Source organism: Polyodon spathula, chromosome 17, assembly GCF_017654505.1.
Source record: "Polyodon spathula isolate WHYD16114869_AA chromosome 17, ASM1765450v1, whole genome shotgun sequence".
Classification (NCBI taxonomy): Eukaryota; Metazoa; Chordata; class Actinopteri; order Acipenseriformes; family Polyodontidae; genus Polyodon; species Polyodon spathula.
The window spans coordinates 32302277-32324400 of NC_054550.1; the positions used below are offsets into that span (position 1 = coordinate 32302277).

Sequence of the window (22124 nt, forward strand, 5' to 3'; positions counted from 1 at the left end):
TCATCCACCAAAGTTATTATTATTATTATTATTATTATTATTATTATTATTATTATTATTATTATTAAATTATAATAATATTATATAATTATTATAACTGCCTACGGATTACTATAATTATATAATATAATACATTATATTAATAAAGCTGTCATCATTATTATTATTATTATTATTATTATTATTATTATTAGTAGTAGTGTAGTCAGCAGATAGTATTATTCCTGCTACAAATACAGCTTTCACTGTTGCTGCTACTGCTGATAATAATATTATAATTATTACTCCTCTCCTGTTTTATCACGCCGCCGTGCACGTCGCCTTGGAAACTGTTGCTGGGGACGCTGCTTCCGGTTAGGAAGTTGTTGTTAGCGACTAAACTGCAAAGATTAAAGATGGCGGATAGTCTGGAGCTCGGAGACAGCGGCAGGAAGAAAACTGTAAGTGATGTGTACCCTAAATATTAGAACAGTGATACTGTATTGTACCACCTGTGTTATACATTGGAGCCGTTACTTATTGTGTGTGTTCGCTTTTCTTTGTTACACACGCGATTGTGTTGGCCCGCTATCTGTGCTTTGTTTTAAGCTGCAGCATGACGTTCATTACATTCAAAACAAGAACCTGTGGAAATATGTATTACGAGCCTTACAGTGTATAGCTATACAAACGTCGCTGGATTTAAAATGCAACAGAGCTACATTTAATAAAACGGGAAGGAACAAGACCTGGAAAAGGGTGCAAACAAACATACAGCACCTGTGTATAAACTGTGATCCCGACACTGACAGTTAGTGACCCGGTATTGAGTCTGTTGTCCTTCATCAGTTTCACCTTACACGTACTACAGTAATGTTAAATAAAGTTCGGCCCATGTCATATCAGTTCTTTGTGTTTCTCAGCCCTGTATATGATTGCATGTTTTATTTGAAGCCAGGGCTGCTGATTCCAATTCCTAAAAAAAAAACTTTAAAGTAATGAATTGTTGATTTAAACTGTTACAGGCAGCCAAGACGGGCCGTAGAGCACGTCAGTCACAGGAGCTTCAGCAAGATGAAGCTGGAAACAGGAAAGAATCCACTTCAGCATCCGGTGGAGAGGTACATACTGTAGTTACAGTTTATACCCCCTTTCGTGCTAGCGCTGCTGCTGTTCGTTGCTTTAATTCAGTTAACAACGTTATTTAACATGACATTTGAAAAACTGGAGTTAAATAAAGGTAAACCACAATTTGCTGAAACATGCTTTCTGGTTATTTGAAGTCCTTATCAATATTTCAGTTGTTCTGAAAGAGGCTCATTTAATGCATCCTCAAAGGTTAACCCTGAATGAAAGTAATTTAAATTTAGCAGCTTTGCACCTGTCAACCCTTTCTGAGCCCAACTTTTGTACCAGAGCTTTCAAACCCTTTAGGAATGCTTCCAAACCTTAAGAAATTTGACTCGAAAATAGTATATCAAAAAACATGAAAGAAAAAATAGAGAACTTCACCTTGTTTAGTAATTGAAATCTGCAGAAAAAAAACAATTTTTTTTTATCCTTTGCTTAACATCTTTAACATTTCATATTCTTCTTACATGGAATACAAAGCGCGTAATCCCCAGTGTCAGGCGAAGCCAAGAAATTCGGGTTAGCCCTCCCGTTCCTAAGGTACCGTCCACTGTACAACTTTCCAGTTTTCAGTTATTTTGTTGGCGGTGGGATTTTTGCGAACTGCTTCAGCATTTTTTTGAAGGAAGCAATCAGTGACGTGCCTGCCCTGTGTGTTTTTTCCTGACCATGAGGTTTTAATTTGCAATAAGACTTGGAAACTTAAAAAAAAAAAAAAAAAAACTTGTAAGAAATATGGGAAACCCGTAAGAGCTGACAGGTATGCAACTTGATTTTGGTAGCTGTAAACTAATCCAGGTGGACAGTATAACTGACTTTACAGACCCCTAATTTGGGATCATAAAATCATTCTTTTTTTCATTATATCTATAGCTAGCTATCCCAGGTACTCTCTCCTCCTGGTGTTATTTTCAGTATTTTTGTTTCTAATCTATTGCTGAACTTTGAAACTTCAGGAAGAAGAGGATGAAGATGAGGTACTGTAATATGGTATATAGAGTAGTAGCTTTTCTGAATCTAATTTAGTACTGTAGCTTTTCAGTACAAAAACCCCCACCACAGGTGTAGTATTGTATTGTTATTGTGGTTTTTACTTCATATTTGTATAACAGCTGTACAGTGTTTCTTGACACAGCTTTCAGTATGGGGAGTGCATTGTCTCTGTACACTGCAAGAGGCATCATACATGTTGCTACTACATACAGTGTGTTTGATTCATAGTTTGACCATGTTGGCGGTAATCTTGCACGCACTATACTTTACACTGGTGAATTGTTCTCATTAGTTCCAGTATTTGGGTGTTTTAATATGCAAAATGCTGCCTTTTTTATGTGTGATTATGTAGCTTGAACTAGAACTACTTTTAATCTGTTTAGTAATAACCATTCCAATTCCATTACAGTTTTGAAACTCTGAATTGTAACCGCCGATAACACAGGACTGTATTTATAAAAGAATAAAAAGCATAATACTACTGCAAAATCTTATTTTAGAAGTTTTTTTTTTAAACCATTATTTTCTTTGTTTATGAATAGCAGGATTCTGATCAGGTACTTGCTTTTTTGTTTCCCCGATGCAGAAATTAGAGCTGTGGATAAACTGAATGTAGTATTAGCATAATTTTTTCTTTTTCACTCCCCTGTTTTGCTGCATGTGTTTGGTTTCTGTTTGCAGTACAATATATTTGTTGCAGTAGTTATGATCCAGTAGTTAGAACCCATGTAAAATAATGTATCCAGTTCTGCAATCCTCGTAACAAAGTAGACACTGCTACACTAGGTCTACCTCAGGACTCAGTATGAGCTATTAGGTCAGGTTTAAGAATTAACCAGAGTACGAGAACTTAGTAGGACCAGCGGGTACAAATGAAAGTTGAGTAAAAGTTAGTTAAAAGGAGGAGACAGTCTCAAATATCAGCTAGATTCTTAAAAACTACAAATTGTTATATCCCATTTTTTTCTGAATCTGTTTGCAGTCATATGAGGATCATTGGGACAGAATCTTCTAGACGAGCATTTTCTTTAGAAACTACCAGTGTGCTAGTAAGATGCAGTGGCAGAACAACAGCATCTTCTTCTTTGTATCAGATCTATCCTACTGTCAGGGGTGTATTCATATTCAGGTTTGAACTAAATTAGAATAAGTTATCAATGCAATAAGATTAGTTGGCACACACACTTAACATATACCAACTTAATAATACGTGCTAGAAAAGTGCATTCAGTTTTGCATTAAAGTTCACATAACTGACTATGCACATTTGCTTCCAAGTAAGCTTTGCTTTCAAAATCTGAGCTAATTTTCCTGCAAAGTGAAATTAGAAAGGACATCTGACAGAGCTGTTTGTGTTTTTTTTAAGCGCTGCCATTTGGAGTGTTGAGGTCCAGTTTTTTCCCCAAGAGTAGTAAGCTGAGCCAAATTCCCCAACAAGGAATTTCAGCAATGCTTTTGCATTAAACTTTCCAAATTAGGCCAACTTCCTTAATGTAAAAATGGGATTCTCGCGCCCCCTGCGACCCAGTTTCTACATAAAAAATACATTTTTGTGAGGTGTCGTGCGACCAGTTGGTTTATTTTGAGTCTAGATGTTTTATCGGCCGGTATTTTGTTTTCTCCCTTTCTTCCTCTTTAAAATAATTTCACTGATTGGTCACATTTTTCAGCCTTTTTTGTAGTTTTTAGATCAGTTTCAACTGTGGTTGAACTCAGATAACAGACTCTTTGTATTTAGATATTACATATTTTATTTAATAAGAAACATATTTAGGTACATGTTCATATATGGCTTGACACTAAATCAGCAGGATTTGAATTAATGGTGCATTCCTTTAGTTGATAATACCAATCCCTGAGACAGCGTATTTTATTCATAGTTAACTTTGAAATGAGCCTTAAATTTATTAGTTTGTATAGAAAAAAAGGTATTTTCAAATACTAATTTAAGTGATTCTTTAACATACTGCTTTAATATTATGATCCTACACTGTGTCTAGAATCAGCCACTCTAAATGTCCACATTTGCCATCTATTAATTGTGAATAGTGCCATGCAGGAGAATAATGAGGACATCTGGCAATGTACAAATCAAAACGGAATTATTACATCTGACCGTATGCAAAACAGCCCCATGAGCTGACTTGTGACAGTCACACTTATTTGTGAGAGGTGCCTTTTTTTGAAGCGTTACTAAGGGAGAACATTTTAAGGCTGATAAATCCTGTTAAAAGTTACATACATTTTAATGGATTTGCAAAAAAAGATTGTAATACAATGCATGCCTTCTTTGTTCTTGTGGAGACCCCCCCCCCCCTTTAAATGTATTATATTTGTTTTGTTTTTTTTTGTTTGTTTTTTTTGTGGTTTTTTTAAACTAAATTCACTTGAGTCCATTCACTTTCAAGAGTAGCCAAAAAAACATTTGGCAATCTTGAATATTTCAACTTTGCTAACTCTCCTAAATTAAATAACTTAACTGTGGGGACTTCCAGTTCAGTTTAGTTTTAGTTCCAATTGAATGGGATAAGGAAAATTGATATTTATTGATATTTCCTCTCAAGTACTAAATACTTTGAAATTCCTTAGAGAGATCTGCATCATTTGAAGCCCCAATTTGGTTATGAGAATTGTGATCATTTTTTTTCATTCACACAGTAAGTGCTTTCTGGAATTCTTTCATTCAGATGTTTGTCCTATGGCTTGTTCACAATGCCGTGATCTCTGCTCATTTGTGCCCCAGTGCTATTTTTAGACCCAAAGGAGAGAGAGAGAGAGAGAGAGAGAGAGAGAGTCATTTTTCCATCAGTAGTTATTTCAGGTCATGCTCTGATATCCTAGAGAAACCGACTTCTGGCAAATGCTCATTATGGTTCCCACAGTCTTTATTTTATACTCTCATATTAGGAAACATAGATGTTTTACATTCAAGGGAAATAACGTGACCAGCTGTGCATTTTAACCAATACAAGTTACTGGGATGAAACTTGCTAAGGACATTTCTTTAGCACAACTTTTGAGTATCAGAATCAGGGGTATAAACTTTTTAATATATATATAAAAAATATAGGGGTATACATATATTAAACTTATATATATATATTATTTAATATATATATATATATATATATATATATATATATATATATATATATATATATATATGTGTGTGTGTGTGTGTGTGTGTGTATATATATAGAGAGAGAGGGAAGCAGGTTCAAGGTAGTAAGGTGTTGCTTTTCTGAGTGTAATATTTTATTTTACTGTTAATATTTGTATTGTTCAAGATGCATTATGTGATTTTAAACTGTTTTAGACTACTGTATTTGATCACTACAATCATTTTTGTGGTGTAGAAACTTTGAATGTTATACCCCCTTGTAAATGAAATGCTGTGTGTCAAGTTTGTCTGGGAGAGCAACTTTTTAAATAGCTATTCTTGGTTCTGTCCTCCAGGGACCCCCAACAAAACCCCCTCTCCGCCAAGGAGGCTGGGCGGATGACACCCCTGGCTCTGCCAAGTGAGTACCTTATTCCTGGTTCTAAGGAGTGCCAGTTTCCAGGCAGAACAGCTCGGTTTAATTTGAACTAAATAAACCTTGCTGTGTTAGCAGTGTCAAGTATATGCTGTCACAGGTCAATAATGTAAAACAAGTGTAATTTAATCTTTGGGGGCTGGGGAGGCAATAGAATGGCAAACCGGTCAAACCTATAAAGAAGCTTGTCTATATTATAAGGGGGGCATCGGCCCTATTTTACAAATTAATTCAATTGTACTATAGTGAAGCCATTCCAGTTTGTACTGTATTCCTGTTACAATCTGAACTCTACATAAATACATAACCAGCAGTTAGTTCTGTATGGAGGATGGATGATCTGGAATAGAGTGCTGGCTATAGAAATAGTATTTATTGTAATGAACTGAATCTCTTGCTATAAGTGTATTTATAATAATATAAAGTAGCTCATATTTTGTTTTCCCAGGGCTTTCTGCCATTGCTCTCAAGATATAAAACAGATGGATGTAATTCATGTATTTCTGTTGTTCTTTCTTGTTTCTACATTTAATCTTTGTGTTTTTGAGCAGTATTCCAATATCCACCTATCCGTGCAGACTTATTCTGGTTTTGTGCCTAGTTTGACATATCAGTAATTCAGTCAAAGAAAGTAGCATACTCAATTCATCTGATGGTAAAGGGTCAACTTGTCAGTCTTCTTTGCCATTTTAACACGTGGCTTCTTGGATGCAAAAGGTGGGGTTAAAGGTGTTTGGACCTATTCAGCCATTGATCCTTACTGAAGGGAAAGTAATGGTTCCAGTGGGACCCCAGTGACTTTTCCACTCAATGTCACACATCACTCTGAATCATCCCTGCCCTCCTCCTGTTAATTTCGGTGAAGAAACGCCAGGATTTGCCAATCTATCACTCCTAATTGACACTAAATGATCTGTCGGTTTATTGATGAACATTCAGAGCCAGGTTGTCACAATATATTTTATGCTTTTTCCAGACAGTTTTACCATGTCCATCTTTTCTTGTTACATAAGTCTTAATCAAGCACTCATAATGCGTGTTGAAACATCCTCATCTTGGAGACTTGTGTCAAGGTCAGGAAGATGGTGGACAGTGTGCTTCTGCTTTTCTAACTTAACTTAAAACTAAGTGACTAGATACAGTGGCCAAGAAATTAAGCAGGCTTGTCTTTGTTATCTGTCTGAAGTAGAAAGCAGCAGTATGACAGTGCTGGTAAGACTGTGGTCTGTCTGTAAAAGTATATAATGAACAGACAGCATCTACTTTCCAAAATATATTTAGTTTGTTTGAATAAATCTTTTTTTTTTTTTCTGCTTAGCTATGTGAAAGAAAATCAGTTTGTTCTTAATGTTTAAAACTACCAGCTGGCAGAGGCTAAGAGTTGAATTGCTGGTAGATTTCTCACAGCCAGTGCTTGACAGTGTCTCCTGCTCTGGGTCAGTAATGAAGCTCCTTGCACGATGAGGCGACGACAAGATCTGTTTGTTCTCTCCCTTGGGAAGAAGACGCCTGCTCCATCACCAAGGACAGCAGCCCACTGCTGCCTGTGTCTAGGCAGACTTCAGAAGCCCCAGTAGAAGTGGTACAGGAATCCATGACCTTCTGGAGCGTGTGCTCACCTCACACAACAGTGCATCTGGCTGGAAAGCTGGGATTTGTGTGAGCCTGTTCATTTTAAAAGCCTCAAGCTGGAAACACAATCTGCCTTCAAGTTCCTTTAAAATAATAAGAACTGTGCAAATGTGCATCTGACACCAGTTTTTTTGTTGTTGTTTTAAAGAGCAGGTAGCAAGTAGGATTTAACTTTCCCTAAAATATCTTTTGTGCAATTACAAAGTTTCATCAACTGATGGCACTGAGTGCTATTCAAAAATACATACTTTAAATACATACATTCTTTTTCACAACTCCAGACTTGCAGGAGGCACACATTTCTAGTAGCAAAAAAGTGAAATATGTGCACTTCAATGGCTTGCAATAGGCAGTGACCTACATTGAGATTACATTTCTTTGGGAGTACTATACATTGGAAAGAAAATGAATGGCAGAAAATACTGAAGAGCAGAGGAGCTGAAGAAATTAATTAACCAACTGAAAAATGACATCCCATTAGACTATTGCATTCTGGCCTATGGAGACTGGGGGAAAAAAATAGAAATGGTCTGAAAAATATGAGGGAATGGAGCAAATTAAAGAAGGGGAAGATATATTAATATGGATTTTCTTAGAAGGTGGTTCATCTTGGGTTCAGAAAATAATTTTGTTCAGTATTTGTAAAATATTTTAGAAATAGAGAAGCTATTGGCATGGTACAGTACTAGTATCTGATTTTTGGCAATCTACGACTTTTCACTGAATTACAATTATTTTTTTTTTGTTTAAAACGTGTGTTACATTTCTTATCCTATAATCTTAATTTGTTTGTGTATGAATTAAACCTCATATCTCCTAGGGTTTTGCAGGAGTACTTGCTGGGTTCCCTAACGGTACTTTAACACAGTTGGTTTAAGTTGCATGTTCTCTTTGTGACCAGCAGGTGGCACCCCTCAGTAAGCCTCTGCACCAGCACAAAGGAACAGTATCGAGCAGAGAAAGACATCTCTGCTTCTTTGTAAAACCATACTATAAAATGGCAGTAAAAAAATCAACCCAGTCTTTGACAAACTTATTTTGTAGTTTATCAAACCTTCGATAAGCCGATAAGCTTATGATGTGTTTTACTTGATTGTCAGTAGTATTTTGGTACTAGGATGGTGCTAATGATCAACTAAGACACTAATGTGCCATTGCAATGGATAGACAAGAAGGGAATATTGTGACGGGAACAGGATAGGTGTCTAAAAAGAGGACATTTACAGTGGTTAAAGAACTTGAGCAATAGCTCCAGTGGCTAGCCATCAACATGAATTAGTATGCAAAGGCACATCGATGGAGGACTATGAACTTACTTATTATAACTACAATTGTTAATCTGGTTTTATAAGCAATGATAGTTACACAAGTGATGAGTGCACTTGTTTTAATTTTGACTCACGCTGGAACTATAAACTAGTTTTCTAGTTGGCCAGTATGTCCTTTCTTTTATCACATATATTTGCGTTTTAGCTTTACAGTCAGTGGATGTAGTCACTTAGTGAATGATAGACTGTCTTAAAAGAATGTAACTGTCATTTCATTAACTTTACAAAGTGCTGCTTCAGCACCCTTCTGCTATACTGCATCTCAGTAATATATCTGGGGTTAAAGGAGAATTAGCTAAGCAGGCTGTTATTCTTGAGTTTAAAAGGCTTAATCAGGTAAATTCTAATAAGGTTTTTATTTTCTTCTCTCCCAGGTCTGGAAGAAGACCAGCGGCTGATGAGGTTGAGGAGTACGTTTTCACCCCACCCCCTATATACTTCCTTTAAGGCTTGTCAATATCGATTTGCCTTGCAATACAATAGTTTTTAATAAAAGCAGAACGTTTGGTGAAGCTTTTTTGTTCTTTTTAATGTAATAGATATTCATTCTTATTTAACTACTGAAGTGATAGGACAGCAAAACGCCACCCTCATCTGTTTTTAAAAGGCTGCTTAGCAGAACTTGGTTTCATTTGTGTTTGAAGCATGACAGGTTTGTTCAAAGAAAAAAAAAAGCTTAAATCAGTATGCCTTGAAGAACTTAATGCTACAAACAGATGCCAAATCATATCTGTCACATAGCAATCCACTCACCTGTTTATTGCTTGTCCATTTCATGGTATTACACATAGCATGTTTACTGCTCCAATAATTTATTTTAACAGAGGGGCAGGGCTTAAAATATAATTGCATGATTGCTGAGTAAATAGAGAAACTGCCGTCTGTATAGTTAGGCTTGCAACCTAGAGCCAATGATGGTATCAAACGCCGGAGAATTTGGCAAGAGCATTCCAGTCAGCCTGAAAAAAAAAAAAAAAAAAGAAATGTGCCGACACATATAAAGTGATCTTAATATCAAACCATGTGTAGATTCACTTAGTTGAAAATTCATCATCAAAGTTAAATCCTCATCTTGAAACAACCAATGATGATGACCTCATCATTAGAGCAGATTGAAAGCATTAAATAATTCATTTTCTGTACTTCCTGTTTTTGCAGTAGACGTCTGAGACCGCAAACCCCAGAGGGCTCTGACGAGGAAGGAGGTGAGCGGGTTCTCGATATACTAATGTGTTCCTCCGATGAGGTAACAGAGATACCTGAAAACCTGCCATCGTAGCAATCTGAATGACATTGCTTAAAAATGTTACTAATTGAGTAGCTACAGTTTTGGTGAAGTAAGGACTTAGTTAGGCTGCCAGATTGCATGGTGATGATTTAACAACACCTGCAGATCTTGGGTCACACACACACACACACACACACACACACACACACACATATATATATAAAATTGCTTTCAGTTATTTTTGGGTGACACAATTTGAATCAACCCTATACTCAATCAGGATTATATGCATAATTGTATATTACATTTTACAAAATATTGAATACTGTAAATACACAAGCTAGATCTCTGCCTAGTAACTTACAGATATTTTGAATTCACAGGGACAAAAGCTGCCATGACTTATGCACCTCAGGGCTTGGTGTTACTCAGCACAAACATTGTAGGGATTGGAGAAATTTAAACAGACCAGAGTCAGAGATAATTGTTCAATTTTTCTACCCACATCAGCAGGGGAAATAACAGTGAAATTGCCTGAGCATTTCCCCTAAATTGCACCTGAGCGCAGCCATTCTATTTACACTCCCTATTCCTTGTGTTTATTAAGATGTTATGTACATTTCAATGCCTTCAGAGTTCTTCAGGCGTGTGTTGTGGTAGGTTTGTTGGTGTGTATATATATATATATATATGAATGGTATTTATATTTAATTTTAAAATAAGTAATTTTTCAAGAGTGGTGACTGTAAAGTTATTTTAGAGTAAAACCAGTAAAACTATATTTGTTTATCTGTGTCAATTTTCACCCAAAACAAGAATGAGACAATAGGCAATATTAACAAAGCATGGACTTTGTTTAAAGTCTGTACAGAGTTTTAAGAATAAAATAATAAAGTATCTTGAAACTGCGAATGAATTGGACCTTATCGTCAGACAAATTATGACATTTCTTTCAGGAGTGAATGTAAAAGGTCATCTCTAGCTATCTACATTGGAGGGGGTGGGGGGGGGACTCTTGATGCAGGGTTGGCAAATAACAAAATGTAGGTTATTGGACAAAACATTCATATGGAATTATTTGCATCTCTCACTTACCAACAGCGGTATTTCAGGACTTAGTGTCGGTAATGGTTTGTTTTGTAGGCTCTAATGATTTGTTTTGTAACTGGTCTGTTGGTGGTGCAGCTTTTATGTAAGTGAAACTTAAAAAGATGATTACAGCGCAGAGGAGCTCTCTTTATGCAGCGCCAGAGGCGTGGGCTTTGGAAATTGCAGCAGCTGAGGGTTAGTGAGATAGCTATACAGCTCTTGATTATTTTATCGTCCCCCAGGACCACAGGCTGACACGAGAGAAAGTGGCAGCCGGGCACCCTCATCCATCATGTGCCAATCGCATTTCAGAAGAACAGACTGCTGTCACAAATGTTTGTGTTGCCAAGCTTCTGCTTTCTTTTTTTAAATTTAGTGCTTTTGTTTTCAAATTCTTTTCACATACTGAGGTGCTACAGGTTTTGTCAATACCTTTTATTATAAATGGTTTTCTAGAAAAAAAATATATAGTGATATATATTGCTTCAGCACTGCAAGTTCATTCCACAGCACCAATAGTTTGTGAGGACCAACCCTATCTCTAAACAAAATCTGGAGGTACAGTACAAAACATAAACAAGCCGTATACACACCATGTGTGCAACGTTGAAGTCTTAATGCAATGGAACAAGTACAACCTATACAATTGAAGCTACTTCATGATTAATAAAATGATCTGAGTGGATCATGAGCTGCTTGGTTGGTACCAAAACAATATCTAGCATATATCTTGTTTAGATTGCAATTCATTTATAGTGTTTTGATATAAATAGAATATTATTATTATTATTATTATTATTTTTTAAAACAATATTTATGCCTGAATGTGGATGTGAGACTAGTATATTTTGAAGAGGTTTTGTTTGGAAATCTTAATACCAGAATCCAGATAAAAATGTTTAATAAAAAACCCAGCCAACTCTGACTTTTATATTAGTATATCCACTTACCTGTCTTGTAGGTAATGAGTTTACTCGTAGTATAACATTTTCTTTTTATTAGCACAGACTCTGCCAAAAGCACAAGGTTGATTTCAGCTTGTTTTCTAAAATCCCCTTTTCAAAAATGGTGCTTTTATGCTTTGGTGTATTTCATCCAGGATACGAAGATGGCACTTTTGATTTCAGTTTATGCAAGCTATTTGCAATAGAATACTAAGAAGGCACTTGCCAATCAGTGTGAGATTCAGTTCCACAGCTCAATATATTTAAGATAATCTGCAGTTAAGTTAGAAAAGAAAAAAAAAAAAACAGTATTGTAAAAACAGTAGTTTGTGCATGTTAGTAAACTTAAGTTAACCTTTTATGATTATGCTTCCTAAAAATGGGAGCCTTACCCCATGTCTTGAACCCATAGCAGAACGGAAAACTGTTGATAAACTGTTATTGACAAAAATTCTGTATACAGCCACATCTACTGCAGAAGCTTTGTTTTATATTCTAACATTCTTATGGAGATAGAAAAGGGGCCCTTTAAAGTATGCCCAGGACATTTGATGTCATTGTGAAAAGACTTATCTTTGATTGGGGGTCGGGGGGGGGGGTGCAGTGCCGAAATTTGCTGAATGAAGTGCATTTTAAATGAGAGGACAATGTCAGAGAAACTCATGAATATGAATTACCAGTGCTGTGATTTCAGAAACACAGATGAATCCTGTCACATGCTAAATCAGACCAATTTCATTAATTAAAAAACCTTTTATAATTTCCATATTGTTTTTGTGCAGTTATCTACCCTAGAACAATGACTTTAACTGAGATTGAGAGAACAGTATTGCATGGTAGATTCACATCTTGGACCTTTTTTTTTTTTTTTTAGACTGTAGACTAGAATTTCCATTTAGTTGTTTTGGCTTACCTATGATACTGCAGATTATTACAAGTCTGTTTGACATTACTGTTAACTCCTTGCCAGAACCAACCTTATGAATGCAGTTTTAGTGCATTTATATTTGTTACTTCAAAAGGACTTCATTTTTTTTTTTTTTTTTAATTACCCAGGCAAGGCCAACTGAGATTACCAAAAGTTCTTAATGATTTCCATTGTTGCTACTTTTAAATGTTTCGGTAGCTGGGCATTATAATCTAATACAAAGTTGTTTTAAACGTTCTTATTGTTGTAAATCTAGTAGCTAATAATGTTTTGGTGGCCACAGATGTTACATTAATAAGTTCCTGAGTATACCATTTTTTCTTGGGCTATCCAACTAATTTTCTTAGAGGGTGTGTCATTGTGGTAAGAAGCTAATGTTACAAATAGTCTTGCATTATTTAATTTTCCTGAAACAGTTCATTGTTTCGTTTTTTTAGAGATACTTGAGAAAACATGGCATCACGCCTAACTGCGTCTAACTGTCCAAAATGCCATTGTGTTATGCCAATGCCAAGCTTTTGTATTTAGAGGAAAAACGTACATTTGCAGACCAAGATCAGCCTGCTGTGTTGCCTCTACACTGGGCAGGCACATGTCTTCCCAAAGGTTGGGGATTCATTGCAACTTGCTGTGCCGTTAGCCCCCTCATCCAGAGTCTAGACAGGAAGCTGCATACAGCCAAGCCTGGGATTTCAGCCTTTTACACCCTTGAGATGTGTAATACAAGCCTCAAACCACTGAGCCAACCTTTTTTAAAAAACAAGTGATGTTCCAGAAATCATATTAATTTAAACAGTTGTGCATTCGATGATGTATTCATTTGGTCTTGATTTTAAGGATTCCTGAAATAGTCTGGCCTCGCTAATAAACTTTATTTTTTTTTAAGTCCGTTTTAAATTTCTGAAAACTCAACGAGTTCGCTCTGCCCTTCTTGGGAGCCGAGCCATATTATATCCTGTTGCTTTTTGCCAATTAAAGAGAATTCCTACTGTTTGACCAGTGTGTTTGCGACTCTTGGCACAGCCACCCTGCCAAGGCACATAGTGACTTCCGACCTTACACAGATGGGCTCGTATAAAAATACTCTTGCACATAGTTGGACGCTGCCCGGGCTGCGTGCAGAGTAGGGACGTAGGGAGATGTAGAGTGGCAGAGTGGACATCAGGTTGAAGTGCTGCCCGCTTGAGGTCCTCCGGGTGGCTTGCAGTGACAGGGCACAAATGCTGGTGTAGCGGGGGGTTCTTTCAGGGGAGCCCCTGGCCTGAGCCCCACACTCAGCGGGAAAGACTGTGTCCTGCTTCTTGAATATTCATAGCAGCCTGGCTGTTGTGACAGGGCAGCTCCAAGGAGGATATGGTAAGACAAAATATCAAATCAGATGCAAATTGTTAAAAGAACTAGGACCTTTTTTTTTTTTTTTCTCTCCCCAAAGAGTGAGGGGTGTGTGTTTTTTGTTTGTTTGTTTTTCAGTTGGCCAGTGAGATTTATTTAATGAAATTGTTAAGAATTTAAAAAATCTTTATCTGCTATAGGGTCTTGAAGCTTTTGCAAGGTCGTGTGGTTACACATTGAAGGTTTTGAGGCTTCACATCGGTTAGGTTGTACTTTGTGTTAAATTAGAAAAGTATAAGTTGGTGGGCTGTGGTGCTACAAAAAAAAAAAAAAACTTGTCCAGAGAGTACCGTCTCCCAACGTTTGGCTTATAGAATGGACCAGACACTAGAATTGGCCTTTTCTTCAAATTAAACAACTATATTGATTGTTTTTGTAAAATAACATTGAAACTATCCATGACCCATCTATATGATGCATCCTGTCTTCCTGAAAAGCTTTTAACCATATGAGGAAGGGGTTTAATTGCATTTTGAGTCTACTGTGAGTCTGCTGTAAAGTTGAACAATTTTTACACTTCCAGATATCCCAGTAATCCCAGACCTTGAAGATGTTCAAGAAGAGGACCTCACAATGCAGGTTGCGGCTCCACCCAGGTAACTAGAACTTTAGTCAGTTTACCTGCCTTGCTAATTGAACACTATTTTACCAAAGCTCATATTAATAAATATGTTGAAATGACTGCATGAGGAATGAGTAAGTAACAGCAGCATGTTCAGTTATACATGTGTTTGTTTATTCATTGTTTAAGATATTTATTACTCATGAGGAACAATTGTTTCTTTTATAAATTATGAGGTAACAAGGTGACTGACACAACCTTGCAGATTTGTTTAAAACTAATTTAATTGTGTTATTTATGTTCAATCAAAAGTTTTGCACAAGCTAAAATAGTTCAGACTTGGAAATAATCAGTGCAGGTTTGCATGACTGGAGGAGGTAGAGGTATGATGTATAAGCACATCCATGGAGCTGCTCCACGATAGTTCAGAACACATGGTGATAAACATGAACAAAAAGTACTAAGCACAAAAAATGCAAATTGCTGTTAACTCCCTACATTTTTTTTAACAATGTTTTTATTCACACAAATTCAAGGTCCTGCTGAAAACATATTTTTGCTGTGCAAGCATGCCATGCTATCATATCAAAAAAAATAAAAATAAAATAAAGTTATTGGGATACAGGGTGGTTATACAGAAAAAAAAAAAAAACAGTAATAGTTGATTTACAACCCGGCTTGCCATTGTTGGAAAAACATGTAGTATAATTTGATTTACAAGACTGAGAGACATCCTGACACGTGTCTGCTTTGTGGCATAGCTGTGACAACGTTGTATGTTATTAAGCAATCCCTGTCTTTCAGTGTGTGATAATATCCACATTGAACTCATTGCTGGAGCAATGTAGCGTGTAATGTGCTGAAAGTAGGACTGGCATGCATTGCTAGGGCGACTGCTTCGCACGCTTCGAATTGAAAGTACAGATAAGCAGCTGGGCTTCATTTTATGTATTTATAATCCAGTTGACTTGGTTGCGATAACAAACAAGGATGTGTCGTCCTTAACGAAGCCAGTAACATTTTGATTGAATCATCTAGAAATGTAAAAATGCTGTCTGTAACAGATGCACCATAAGACTGGCTAAGGGAAGCTTGGCCTTGGGAAGTACAAAATAATTATTTTTGTCACACAACTGTACAAACAATAGTGCCTGAATTGTGTCGCCAGTTGAAGGCACTACTCCCAAGAGGGTGGAGATTAATTGTTCCCAATGATCAGCAAACATTTTCATTTTATTTACAAATTATCTGCAACTCATTTTTAAGATGCCTTTGTTATTGCAAATAACTAGCTTAAGTTAGCGTGCAATATGATAGAAGCTCTTTCTTCATGAGAGGAATCCAATCAGAGTTCAATTAAAACTTTCAATATTCCAATGCAGTGTTCATAGTGGTTCATGAGGAACTTGGGTTTCATAGAGTAAAACTAGGGATCTAAATCTTAAATTTGTTACCCAAAATATCTCCTGCTGAACTATATGAAATATATAAAGGACTTTGCCTAGAAGTCTGAAAACCATATTTTTGTTGTCAGCATACAGGTTAACAGGGTGATGACTTACCTCGACCTGGACAATGATCTCATGAAACATTCAGCTTTTCAGACATTGGTAAGTCGACAAAACAACGAAATAATCTTATCAAGCACAAAAAAAAAAAAAAATCAGTTTAGTCTCTAGTAACAACACTTAATCCCTGTTATTGTGCTTTTTCTATTTACTAATCTCAATATAGTGAATACTGTAAACCATTTGCTATTGAGAAAGAACCGTCCGAATGCAGGTAAAAAGATGATTTAATAAGGTTATTTATACGAGATGCACATATTACACTATGTATCACAGTTTTTGTTCCAGGGTAGTAATATTTCCTAATTGCTTATGCCTCAAAAGTATAGAAAATGGCTATTATTCCCCACAAACTTTGCTTTTGTGACCAGGACAGTGATATTTCAAAATATCACTATTTCATGGGAAAACGGGCAAATATGTGTCTTTTCGTTCACATAAAGTCAGAAAAAAACAACATATGAATCCAAATTAACATGTATTTATAGTAAAGTAATACAAAAATGACTACAAAAGACTTAGAAGTGAGTAGTTTTTCGAGATTTATGATTATACTGTATTTATTGGTCAAAAAGTAGACATTTTAAAGTATTCATTTTACTGTTAAGGCTAATTATTTTGTAACTCTTTCACACTGTAACCACTAATTACAGTTTTTTCACTGCAAAGAGCTATAGAAACCATTGTTTTTAATCCTTTGGGTGAAGACAACTGAACGCCAGATTAAACAAACCCATAGGCTGCAGTATATAATAGCCATGTGTTTACTAGTTAGCTCTGTAGTGTAGAAAACTGAATGAGTGATTGCTAACATAAAAGTAAGAAGGAACATCCGCTTATTGACATTTTCAGCCCATTTCCAAATCTTTTTTCCCCTGCTTTTACAGGATGGAGAAATTGACCTAAAACTTCTCACTAAAGTGTTGGCACCAGAGCAGGAAGTCAGAGAGGTAAGTTTTATACTTTTATTTTCACCTCATTTGTTACAAAGTATACAGATGTAATGTCTGGTAGCCAGACAGGTTTTATGATGTCTCTTGGCATGAGGAGCAAAAAGAGGTCTTCAAGCAATTAAGCATCCCTGTGAGGGGAGGTTGTAGGAATTAGAAAAGCACCCGCTATTGCTGATATCATAAAACATCTCCGCTTGCAAATTCTTATTTTATGGGTTGTGGAAAGTAAACTCCTCTGGCAGAGTCTAACGACACCCTTCGCTTTGACCCGATGTTGGGGTCATGTGACTTTTGGTTTTGGGATAATATTGGATTCATAGTTGGTACAGAGATGTATTGAGAGTCTCTTGGTCAAGTTTGATCGTGGGTATCACACAAGAAGAAAATAATCCTTTTGTGACAAAGCTGCTGCTGCCATAGTTTTAATGGGCTTGTTTTTGCCCTCTGCAGGAGGACGTTGGCTGGAACTGGGATCATTTGTTCACTGAGGTATCTTCAGAGCTGGTGACTGAGTGGGATCAAGGGGACAAGGAGGACCACAAACAAATGCCCTTGCTTGCTTGATTTTAAATGATATAAAGTTTGAGTAACTTGTATAAATATGCTGAAAATGGGACTCTGCATTTGCTTTCACATTTCTGTCCTAAGCAGAGGCATTTGCCACTTGATACCAAAAGGGGATGATAACAAAATATTTTTATATATCCTTAACATTTGTGTGTGTGTGTAATAAATATATATATATATGTAGCACATGTATTCATATCTAATTTAACCTCTTAAGAACGATGTAATTGTTTGTTTATTTATTTTTTATATGGTTGATAAAGTAGAGTTGCTATGAATAAATCTGCATTTTTGGATGGTAGCAGGATGTCAGTGCTTTGATTTGCAGTATGTGCAGAGCCTGGCTTTCAAGCACAGCTGTAAAGATTTGTCTAAAACAAAAGCTTGCAAGAAAACAGTTTTGGAGACAGCAGAAATACATTTTATTCTAGTGTTCTGCTTTTCTGCTGCATCTTAGCCCAATCTTATACATGATCATTATTTTGCTTTTGGAATGAGGAAGGGGATATTGATGTCCAACGCAATGGTCCAGTCCTGATAAATGTTGAAGCATTATCTTCCATTCTCCATAGTATGTAGATTTCCTAAAGCTTGTACAGAACTAGATCTGAAAAGTACAGTAACCTGATGTGTATAAACTTCAAGACACTCTTCCTGCATTGGGTTTGTTTACAAATGCTTAATTAATTCCTCCCATATGTTGCGAGCAGCTGCTGTGGTGCCCTCTTCTTGCCCCCTGCAGAGCAGTGCAGTCACCATCCATGTAGAGACAACCTCTAGCTGTCTCTCCGGAGGTAGCAGCATTAGCAACTTCAGTGCCGGCATTTTACTGAGATTTTGTTTTCTATGCAGAGGATGATAGAGCTGTAGCATTTTAGATGAGATTGGAAGCAAAACCTTCTGATCAGAGTGATGGCGTGCCTTTGCCGAACAACCCCCAAGCCAGCCCACAGATTAAACTGAGCCATGGTTTGGCAAGTACCTGGTTCAAGCTCTTTTAACTGACCTTCCTTATTTAGACCTGCTTCTCCACCCCAGTGCTATGGAGCTTCTGTAGTTGAGGTACAGTTGTAATGAATACTGTCAACTTTTATATAGCTTGAATTGGGTGAGTTAATGTCAGAAGCCAGTGCTTTGGATTATTCTCAGTTTTTTGCATATGACTTTGGAAGGATAATACATTACATAGAAGTCTTATTTTTAGAACCTTGAATATAACATTAATGCAAGTCTATACATTGTAGAGATTTGTGTCCTTGTAATTGAGGGTGTAAGGTGTAAATCATTTATGATTTTCGTTTTTAGCCTTTGGAAGATCCAGTCATGATGAAACTTGGGTAACTTGAGTCTCTGAATCTGGGAATGCATGGATGAACCTTTCTCTCTGTTCTTGTTTGTCACACTTCAGTTTTTACATGTACTGTACAGCCACAGCATGTTGGTCATCCATGATACTGGTTTTGAGTTTAACGCAGTGGAGATGGATGCATGTTACCAACAGTATAGAACTAGCAATAAACATCTTGTTTGGGGGAAAGATAAGTTAAATCATTTGTTTGAGGTTGATATCTAGATTTTTAAAAACATTCTTAACGTTAAAGCTTTGTAAATAAAGCCTACTGTTCATTTTTTTGTTCTGTTTAACTCCAGAAGGAGAAGTCCCACCGTTAGGGATGTCCATTGGTTTAAATCTTGGATTGTAGGCTGTGTACAAAAATCTACCCATCGTGCTTAAGATCCTTCATCTGACGTAATTTTCTAAATGCTCACTGCGTTTGCTTTGAAGATCAGTAATATTTTTAGAGGTTCCGAATGCCTCTGTGACTTGATTGAATGATTTTCAAGCCATTTATATTGCCAAAATGTATTCCCAAGTTTAATACAGCAGTTTAAAAAAAATGTTAATATTGCTCTTCATTCAATTATTTATTGAAAAAAATGTTTAGCTAAAATGCTTTTTTTTCCCAGCTAAAAATGACCAGTAGTTGAATAGGGCCCAAAGTTGTTTACAGACTTGGCTTCAAAATTGGAGGAAAATGATTCTTTGAAAATAAAGTAATTTAAGCTTGATTCCAAACAACAGAAATAGCCTTGGCTCCTGCCCTCCAATTTGTGATTTTTAATTTAAAAAAATATGTTTTAATACAATTGTTCAGTGGCCTTTCACTAAACAGTGTTACTCATCAGCTAGGTAGACTTATTTTAATGCTTTTTGGTAGAAAGCATTAATTAGGACTTTGAAATCAGATAATCTGTCTAGCTTTTTTAATATGTTAAAGTGCTGACATAACTTATATATCTTATCTGGTCTTAATATCTAGCTTCCTTATAGCCAAAAAGCAATAATTTCTGTTTTATTAAAAAAAAAAAAAGAAAAAAAAAAACAATCTTGATCTGTAGATATACTGTACTGATACAGTCTGTGCTCCCAGACAGAGTGAGGCGTGTGGAAAGATACACGATGAACTGATGGTATTGTCGACTGCTGTGCACAGAAATGTCAGCGGCCTTGCTGTAAATTCTTGACTAGGAGTTTCATAACTTGAAAGGTGCCATGATCCCTAGTGAGGCCTCCAGCAACCCCCTTTGAACCTCTGAGGCATTTACATTGGGGTGGGCTTTCATGAGCTAAAATGAACCTTGTTAAATATAGAAGCCCTGTTTGAACCTCGGAGGCATTTACATTGGGGTGGGCTTTCACGAGATAAAATGAACCTCGTTAAATCTAGAATACAGTGTGTAAAAGTGCAATTAAGAGTCAGATATCGACCACAGTGCATTGTAACCAAGCACACTCCCCCAGCAGTAGGGTTTTCCATTGCACAGGAATATGTAACACCATATAGAACATTTCTGCAAGTTCAAATAAAGTCTAGATGGATGGGTGGGTAGATAGATAGTGATATAGTTATATTATGTATTCGGCACTGATTTGTATTCAACCCTATTTACAAAGCTTTGAGTCATTTACAGGCTGTTATGAATGAGTTTGATATATTAATAAAACTGTTGTTGACTGAACATTGATCCTAATTCAGAAATTGCTGCAACTTGGCATGCTTTTAACATATTTTGCCAGTACATTTTATTCTGTTTTTCTTTACTGATAAATTCATTTGAAGTATGAAAAAATTCCAGTTGCAATTTTGTTTCTTTGTAACTGTCAGAATGATTTTGCTAATATATTTATTTATTCAGAATGAGAAGTAGCTGCCATTGTTAAACTGTTATATATCCAACTGTTATGTATCCATAGCCCTCGATGAAAGCACCACTGCTTCTTTCTCAACATTTTTATTAAAAAATTATATAGCCCCTAGGTATGGTGATCAATATGACTTTCTGATAGAAAAAAAAATGGTTTTGAAAATCGAAGATAAAACAGATGGTTTTGTTGTACAGCTAATTATAAATGCACCTTTTGTGAATTCCTGTCACAGCTGCAAAGCACTTTATAAAAATTCCACCTCTGAACTGCTTTGTAAATAGAGCATGTTGTTTTAAGATGAGTTGAAAGTTGAATGAGAAAAAGCGGAAGTCTCTTCAATTCTGTGTTGGTTTTATTTATTTATTTACTTCAATCTTCGGTTTCCCCCCAGGTGGGCTGTGACATAAAATGAGTGTGAATCTGGCAGATTGGAATGCCCCAGGGCACCTTAGTTTTGTCAGGTTGTCAAAAGAGGGTTTATAGAGTACAAATGAACCGAGAACCTCATTATGTCCATAACGGCAGCATTGCATACATTTTTTTATTTTTTTTGGTTTAATGTGAATTACTGGCGGTGGTGGACGCTTGTCATGTATTTTATTTTTTCTTCTTCTCTCCTCAATCCTGTACAGGCTCTTCATTTTTCACATGAGTGGTTTTCTTATCATTTCAGACCCTCTCTTGGCCTACTACTGACTTTAAGGCAATAAAACACAAAACATTTTGTAAAACATGAACTGGCCCTCAGGCAGAAGGCCCTGCGATGTGTTCTCAGAAAATTATGATAATAACTCAGACAACTCCATTCTTTGGCAGGAGTTAAAGCAGTGCTTTCAAAAGGACAGGTCAAGGTGATGTTGACCATCTTAACTGCTGTTGTTGATAAACACCAATAATAATAAAACCGATGGGAGTTCTCACTGGTGTATATAAAGTCCCCTCTCGCTGACTATTTATTTTTATATATATATATATATATATATATATATATATATATATATATATATATATATATATATATACACACACACACTCCCCCTACAGTTTAATAAATGTAGACACGACATTCTGATGCTTGTATTACCC

At 36.3% G+C, this 22124-nt stretch overlaps 1 protein-coding gene across 1 annotated transcript; it reads left to right on the forward strand.

Annotated features, from left to right (window-relative positions):
- The first annotated feature begins 334 nt into the window (after window positions 1-334).
- On the forward strand, window positions 335-21887 carry LOC121329881 (intraflagellar transport protein 43 homolog A-like). Its single transcript, XM_041275858.1, has 9 exons — window positions 335-440; window positions 1005-1100; window positions 5560-5624; window positions 8974-9009; window positions 9758-9804; window positions 14704-14776; window positions 16277-16352; window positions 17198-17260; window positions 17714-21887. The coding sequence occupies exons 1-9, from the start codon at window positions 396-398 to the stop codon at window positions 17825-17827; spliced, it is 615 nt and encodes a 204-aa protein (XP_041131792.1). The 5' UTR covers window positions 335-395; the 3' UTR covers window positions 17828-21887.
- Window positions 21888-22124: the final 237 nt, after the last annotated feature.

Excerpts from the sequence above, each read along its gene's own strand:
- LOC121329881 (XM_041275858.1), top strand. The coding sequence starts at position 396 with ATGGCGGATAGTCTGGAGCTCGGAGACAGCGGCAGGAAGAAAACT. Across the intron at positions 1,101-5,559 it reads CTTCAGCATCCGGTGGAGAG|GGACCCCCAACAAAACCCCC; the intron begins GTACATACTGTA and ends TCTGTCCTCCAG. Across the intron at positions 5,625-8,973 it reads GACACCCCTGGCTCTGCCAA|GTCTGGAAGAAGACCAGCGG; the intron begins GTGAGTACCTTA and ends CTTCTCTCCCAG.